Source organism: Lolium rigidum, chromosome 4 (genome assembly GCF_022539505.1).
Source record: "Lolium rigidum isolate FL_2022 chromosome 4, APGP_CSIRO_Lrig_0.1, whole genome shotgun sequence".
NCBI classification, from domain to species: domain Eukaryota; kingdom Viridiplantae; phylum Streptophyta; class Magnoliopsida; order Poales; family Poaceae; genus Lolium; species Lolium rigidum.
The window spans coordinates 236,941,256-236,948,653 of record NC_061511.1 but is presented as its reverse complement, the minus strand read 5'-3'; the positions used below and the strand labels follow the sequence as shown (position 1 = coordinate 236,948,653).

Here is a 7,398-nt window from a genome sequence, read left to right as displayed (position 1 = left end):
GGCTCCGCAAGGTGGCAGCTCTTGGCGCCCTATCCGCCACCGAGACACGACGGCGGTGTCATCATCCGCGATGGGCCGCATGGTTCTTCATCGGCGCCAGTAGAGAGGGAGGCGGCGGTGAATTAGGAGGAGTTCTCCCGCCACCGCCACCGCATCCGGAGAAGAAGTGGTGGAATGTGGAGCTGGAGATGCAGGCGGCAAACCGCGGCGCCCACGACTCAGAGGACGCGTCGAGGCAACATTTGCTGCTAGACCGGTCAATCAACGAGGAAGTGTCGGCAGCGACCCACCGACATGCGTTTGGTGGTCGGTGATCAACGGAATCAATATCACGGACCTCAATGCCAGCACCGACGGTAAAAAGAAAGACGGCAACGTCAACATGACTTCGATTTCGGTTCTTCCTCCGAAGGCGACAGCGATGAGAACGCTGACGGACTGGACTTCAGCGTGTTCGACCGCCATCATTAGATTAGGCTTTACCGTTCCTTAATTAAAATTTGTCAAACTTTGTACAAATTTTAATGAAATTCACCGAGTTTTAAATTTGAGATTGTTTTAGTTGCTATTAGGGACCCCGGTTTGGGGTCACCAGTGTAGGACATCGCTCCCCAAGTAAAGGGAGCAACTACCTGCGTCCCATAGCGCACTGCCGGGACGCACTGCCGGCGAAGCTGTCGGTGCCTACTTGGGGTGATACATTGTTCACTGCAAAGTTTCAGAAACGCAAACATAACGGAAATGCAGGGGCTGCCACCTGCCACGAGTTTGGAGCTCCAAGGGACGGTATTCCAGTTTCCCATCTTCCGGCTAGTTTCCGTGAAGCGATCGGGGTGGCCTGGGCGCACTACTGCACGAAGAAACGCCCCCCTGAAACACTCAGCTCGGGGCACAGCTGCGCGACACGCACGCAGGATTGGAGCTGAATACCTGTATACGCCATGTACAGCTACCGCTCCCTCACAAACTGGATCATGAGATGATGTCAACAACGGCAGACACTAAACGATCCACACGGTGAACAATAACCAAGATTTCTTGCTTGGATGACTGTCAAAATTTTGGCAAGGGTGGATGGCATCCCCACCATTCATCCGAGGCAATGGAGGGATCTTCTATCTATGCTTTGTAGAACATAATTTCTATCAATGCTTGGTATAACATAATGGCGGGTGGCACTTCACCGGATAGAAAAGCCAGCTCCTCGGACCTTGCTTGCCTTGTTGGTTACTTGGGAGCTATGAAATAAACGTATCGCAAGGGTTTTCCGCAACAAACAAGCGTCCTTACATGTTGTTCTAGATAGAGTTAAAAGTAAAGCCCGGTTGCTTTTACATTCTTGTAAAACTCCATGCTTAATCAATAGATTAGGGCAAAGATTTTGCCCCCGTTTCCAAAAATAAAAATAATAACAAATTGGCATGCCAATGTTTCTAGCCAAACTGTAGTTCATTTTCCTTGTCAACATTGGCCAAAACATGGGGAACCGAAGCCTTGGCCAAAATATTTTGTTGGTGGAATTGACTGGGGCTCAAACCAGACATACCCAAAATCATGGTGTTCCATGGGACAGCCTCACTAAATATAAGAGAGTTCTCTGACGCTATCACTTGAAGACATCTGTTAGTACTTTCTTCTCTGAACATACCATTTGATGCAAACCTGTCATCACTAATGTCAGTTTCATTCCGCATGCACGCCAAGTTTGTAAGATTACGTATCATTTCCATACTAAGAAAATGCTAGTATATTCAGCTTATATTGAGAAGACCCACAAGGATGCTCTATTAGCTTGCCCTTCCAGGTCTGAAACTGCCACGACAACATGCAAGCCACGCTTGCTCAACCTGTCAAGATACAGTTAATTCAACTCTCCAGGCTACAAAACTAGCACTATACTTAACAAAATAAACTCAGCGTTTTCCAGCCTCAAACTTCACCATCTAATTTGAGAAATATCAACAAGCACTTAGCAAAGCAATACTGGTCTTACTATCCACAATTGGCCCAATAAAACAACATGAACCAAACCTGATATGCACCATCTTCCTTTTCAGCATACAGAAACTACGCAAAGACAGAATCACCTCAAACCAAGTTATGCACATGGTATAACCTTCAGTCCATAAAAAAAAGTCTTTTCGTTTACTACTTCAAAAACCCTGAACGGTCATGCTACAAAGGCCTACCTGGCAGTGTATACTGAACACTGAAGAGCCTCAAGCCAGGCTGCGATTCACAAGATCTTTTCATGATCCTGCTAAAAAGATGAATCCTACAGAGCAAACCAGACGCAGTGATCGAAAAAGAACAAGACATGTTAGCGAGCCCCCAAATGGAAGCTTACTTCCAAGTTGAAATGGGCAAGCTAATTTCATTCAACAGTCTCAGATATATCAACCTAACAATGAAACAGGAAGACACACATCACGAGTTATGACTGAAAACTTCATCACATGGATGGCCCAACTTCTGAAGAAACACCAAGACAATACATGTAAGCAGCATAAATGCAATCAACACTGAAGAGCCTCAAGCCAGGCTGCGATTCACAAGATCTTTTCATGATCCTGCTAAAAAGATGAATCCTACAGAGCAAACCAGACACAGTGATCGAAAAAGAACAAGACATGTTAGCGAGCCCCCAAATGGAAGCTTACTTCCAAGTTGAAATGGGCAAGCTAATTTCATTCAACAGTCTCAGACATATCAACCTAACAATGAAACAGGAAGACACACATCACGAGTTATGACTGAAAACTTCATCACATGGATGGCCCAACTTCTGAAGAAACACCAAGACAATACATGTAAGCAGCATAAATGCAATCAAACTGATCCCAGTTGATAATCAAGAAGTGGGCCATAGAATAAAGCTACAACTTCAGTCCGTCAAGATCACACGAAGCCATCTTGTTCCACTATTAATGACAAACTGGTATTTTAATACATTGATTGACAAAAATGAGCATAACTACACACATGTATGCCCAAGACCCCATGAGAAACATGACATGCTTAATGCAACAAAATCATCCAAGCTAGAATCACAATGTCTAAAACTATCAGTAGTACAATGCAGTAACAAATGTAATGAAGGGGTAACTGGAGCATACACCAGTCTAAAGATCGCAGTTGCAGCACAAACTCTACCAGCTAAAAAGGTTCCAAACTTATCTCAAGAAACATCAGTGCAAAAGAACTATGCTAACGTAAGAGCAAGAAAATCCGCAGGACTCACATTATCCTGCTAGAAATGATCAACCCTGTAGAGGAAAGCAAGCCATTAGCAAACCCCAAACCCAAAAAATCTTCCGGGTCTAAATGGATAAGCTGATTCACTAATATACATTTTTTCTGCCAAGAGTTGGGACTGAAAGCTTCATTATATGGACACCTTAAATTCTGGAGAAACACTTACACAAAACATGTAAACAGCATAAATGCAAAAAAACTGATCCAGATCAACAGTCAACAAGTGGGCCAAAGAATAGCGCTACAACTTCAAGAAACAATGTTCTTCAACTATTAATGACACATCAGAACTCAGTACAGTTGTGTAGTGGCATTACAATTCATTGATCAAAATGAGCATAACTACACACATGCTTGCCCCAAGTCCCCACGAGAACCATGGCATGTTTAGTGCAACAAAATGATCCAAGCTGGAATCTCAGTGTTCAAAACTATCAGTAGTACAATGCAGTAACAAATGTAACAAAGGGGTAACCGGGGCATACAAAGTCTAAAGATCATACTCGCAACGCAAACTCTACCAACTAGAACGGTTGCAATATTGTCTCGAGAAACATCAGTGCAATAAAAACCGTGGCAATGTAAGAGCAAGACAACCCACAGGATTCTAAATAGAAGGCCACGCATTACAGACGAAAAGACTAGTTATCTCATTTCCCCGGCAACCCTCCTTGACTCCATCTGCACAGGAGCCGGCGCCGCAAGCCCGGGCTTGCCATTGGCAACATTCTTGCTATTCGTGTGGTTCCTCTCATCAGCCTCGGCGGAACTTGAGCTCTCGGAGCTGTCATCGGCTTGCTCGTTCTGAGCATCGTTACAACGGAAACTTACCTTCTTGTTGCGGTTCAGCACGGGTGCAGCATGGCAACCTTCAGGATACTCGGCATTGTCCAATGCCATCTCCTCATGGTCTTTGACCAGCACCTTGTCGACGAACTCCAGTATCCGGCTGAGCTCTCGGCTGACCGCTCGCTTCCCCTCCCGGATCATCGGGTCCCCTCCCTGATCAGAAAACCATATCAAAACTTTGCACAACGGCATTACGGATCCAATCGGAAGAGATCATGATACGGTTGGCATCACCTGGATCCCGTCGAGGTGCAGTAGGAGGCCCATTGCAGCCTCGGAGACTGCGACCGGGTCCTTGCACCGGCCTCTGCCGGAGCCGGAGAGGGAGCCCCGGAGCGAGGCGGCCTTGGAGCGGAGGACCGCGAGCTCCTTGAGCTGGCGCAGCGTGCGGGAGCGGCGCGCCAGGAAGCGGCGGAAGTGCTCCTGGATCGTGCGCGCCGCCAGCTCCCTCTGGGACGGCGGCGGCCGGCGGCCCCCTCGCTCGCGCGCGCGCCGCGGCGGGGGCGAGGGCGGGTCGTCAGATTCCTCGTCCTGGTGCGCGGCCGCGCGGTGGTGCCGGCGGTGGGGGTTCGGGTGGGGTTGGGGAATCGGGGGAGGGGTGGGGAAGTAGGAGTGCGGCAGGGTGGTCTCGAGCGCCGCCACGCGGCGCAGGAGCGAGTGGAGCAGGAGCTGGCCGTGGTCGGGCTGGTATGGCTGCTGCTGCTGCGGCGGCGGTTGGGGGTAGGCGTGGGATTGGGGTCCCTGGTTCTGCTGCTGATGCTGCGGCGGCGGATGGGGATAGGTCTGGGGTCCCTGCTGCTGCTGCTGGTACTGGTATGCGTAGGAGGAATGGAGATTCGCGTGGTGCGCGGCGTGAGGCGGCGGCTGCTGGGGCTGGGGTTGAGCCTGGGGTTGCGGAGGAGGCGGCGGCGCGGAGTTGAGGAGCAGGTGGGCGGCGATGGCGTGGAGGAGCTGGTCGGAGGCGGGGGCCGGCTGGGCCGGCACTGGGTAGTAGCCACCGCCGCCGCCGCACGGCACCGGCGCGGAGCAGGCGCAGGCGCAGACGCAAGCGCAGGAGCAGCAGGGCGGCGGGGGCGGCTCGTGGTGGTGGTGGTAGCGAGACATTTCCGGGCGGGGCGGGGCGGGGCGAGGGGATCGGCGATGGGGATGGGGAGGCGGCGACCGGCGAGGAATCACATCGGCAAGGGAAAAAAGGTTTGCGCTTTGGAGCGGTAGTGCGTGCGACTAGAGTGGCCCATGTGCCGCCCGCACCGGCCTGTCACAAGTGCCGGTCGTGTGTCGCTGACTGGTGGGGTGTGCTCTGACGTGCCGGGGTTTATCCATGGATTCGCTCTCCCAACACGAACCCGTGGATTTGGACGAGCTGACTTGGGGACTCGCGTGTCGTGCAACGGCACTTAGAGCATGTCTAAGAGGCCCCTTACTTTTCTGCCCCGTATCTGGCTGCTTTTTCGCTCCGTATCTGGCTTCTTTTTCGCCCCGTATCGAAAAGTTGGCAACGAAAGAGCCATTCCGTCTAGCAGAACCCGTATTTCGCCCCGTATTTTCAAAAATAAAAACCCCGGGAAGTTCGATTTCAATGATCATACTACGGATTTCATTGATCATACTACGGATTTCATTGATTCTACATCCGTAATGCGCGATCCTACTCGGGGACGTCGACTAGGTACGAGTCCGCCTCCGCCTCCGCCTCCCGCAACTCCGCCTCCTTCGCGGCGGCGATGGCCGCCGCCACCTCTTCCTCGACCGCCCTCTTCCTCTTGGCGTCCTCCTTCAGGAACTGCCGTAGCTCCTTCAACAAGTCGGGGCCTCCTCGTCATCGCCGGCGAGCGGAGCTCTTCTAGCGCCGGTGCTCCCGCTGCTCCAAGCCTCCTTCGCCCGGCGGCGGCGCTCCCGGTCGGCGCGCCACTCGTCGAACTTGAGCCCGCTCATCGGCTTCATCGGCGGATCCTCGATGAACCGGCGCCGCCCCGCGCGAAGTCGATTAGCTTTTCCGGGACCGGACGCGGCGCCGTTGTGCTTGCGGGCCGCGCGGCCGGCCGCGCGGCGGATCTCTTGCATTGCCGCCGCCACGCTTCCTCTACGGTGTCCGGCGAGCGGGATCGCTTCGATCCGCTCGCCGGCGAGGCCCCATCGCGGCGGCGGGAGTCCATCCTAGCGGCGGCGGTGGAATGCGTGGCGGGGGCGCGGCTAATTTCACGCCGGAGCAGGAGGAGGAGGCGGCGGCGCGCGGCGGAGCTAGGGTTGCGAGTGAGGGGTTAACCCTCACTCGCACCTCGCGCCCACTATATGTACGGGCGAAGGGCCGATTTCCCGGGCCCCGTATTCCGCCGAAACGGGGCGGCCCGAATACGGGGCCTGCTAGACGGCCCGAACCGCGGCTGCCCCGTATGTCGCCGGAATTTTACGGGGTGGGCGGGTTATACGGGGCCTGTTAGACATGCTCTTACCGCAGTCCACAACCCATCGGGATCTAGCACAGTAGCACTTCGTTCATGGCCCTTGGCCCCCTCCACCACCAGCGTCAAACATTCATCAATCATCAGGAATCCTTGACGAACACACTTGTTAGGGTTCGTTTTGGTAGTCTCGGCTCCCCTTCGCTTGTATCCGGAGCGTGTTTGTTTGTTTTTTTTCCTTCTCTGCGTTATCGCATCGTACGGTTCTCTTAAAGCACCCTCAGGCCAGGGGTGCGTTTGTTTGGTTTTCTAGGCTTCTCCGCGTTGTCGCTTCGCACAGTTCTTAAAGCACTCTCGGGCCAGGTATTGGAGGAACGCTTGAATCGTCCGTTTTCAGCGAGCCGCCCTCATCTCCACAAAAAGCGACAACGTCGTGTTCCCCTAGAGCCACCGAGAGGAGATGACGCGAGCTCGCGCGGAACAACGAAATATTGGCGGAATGAATTCGGTCACCGCCCTCCAAATTTCGCACATGGCCAACTCTTCATCACCCACACGGCCGACAAGGCTGGCGGCAGCAACGTTGGCTGTGGCAGCGGCTATTGCCCACGGCTCGTCGTCTTCTTCCTCTGCGTCGATCACTCCGGTTGTTATAAGCTTCTGCAAACCCTAGCCTTAGATTTAGAACTTTTGGGTACATAGGGGGATCTGATAGAATCCATTGTAGGCAATTCCTTCGTCGCCGGTCATGGTAGGATCTGACACTACCACGGGACGGTTGTCGAGGTTGCATCTGACTCTACCACGGGGACGGTTGTTGACGTTGCATCTGACTCTTTCACGGGGACGGTTGCGATGTCTGCTTCTTCGCCAGGGTCTCCTGCTTCCCCAA

General features: G+C 52.9%; 1 protein-coding gene across 1 annotated transcript; it reads right to left on the bottom strand.

Moving 5' to 3' along the window:
* Positions 1–3,505: 3,505 nt before the first annotated feature.
* LOC124650393 (BAG family molecular chaperone regulator 8, chloroplastic-like) lies at positions 3,506–5,208 on the bottom strand. The gene is made up of 2 exons (XM_047189926.1): positions 4,339–5,208; positions 3,506–4,257 (listed from the first exon to the last, which is right to left on the bottom strand). The coding sequence occupies exons 1-2, from the start codon at positions 5,206–5,208 to the stop codon at positions 3,901–3,903; spliced, it is 1,227 nt and encodes a 408-aa protein (XP_047045882.1). The 3' UTR covers positions 3,506–3,900.
* Between the last annotated feature and the right edge of the window lie 2,190 nt (positions 5,209–7,398).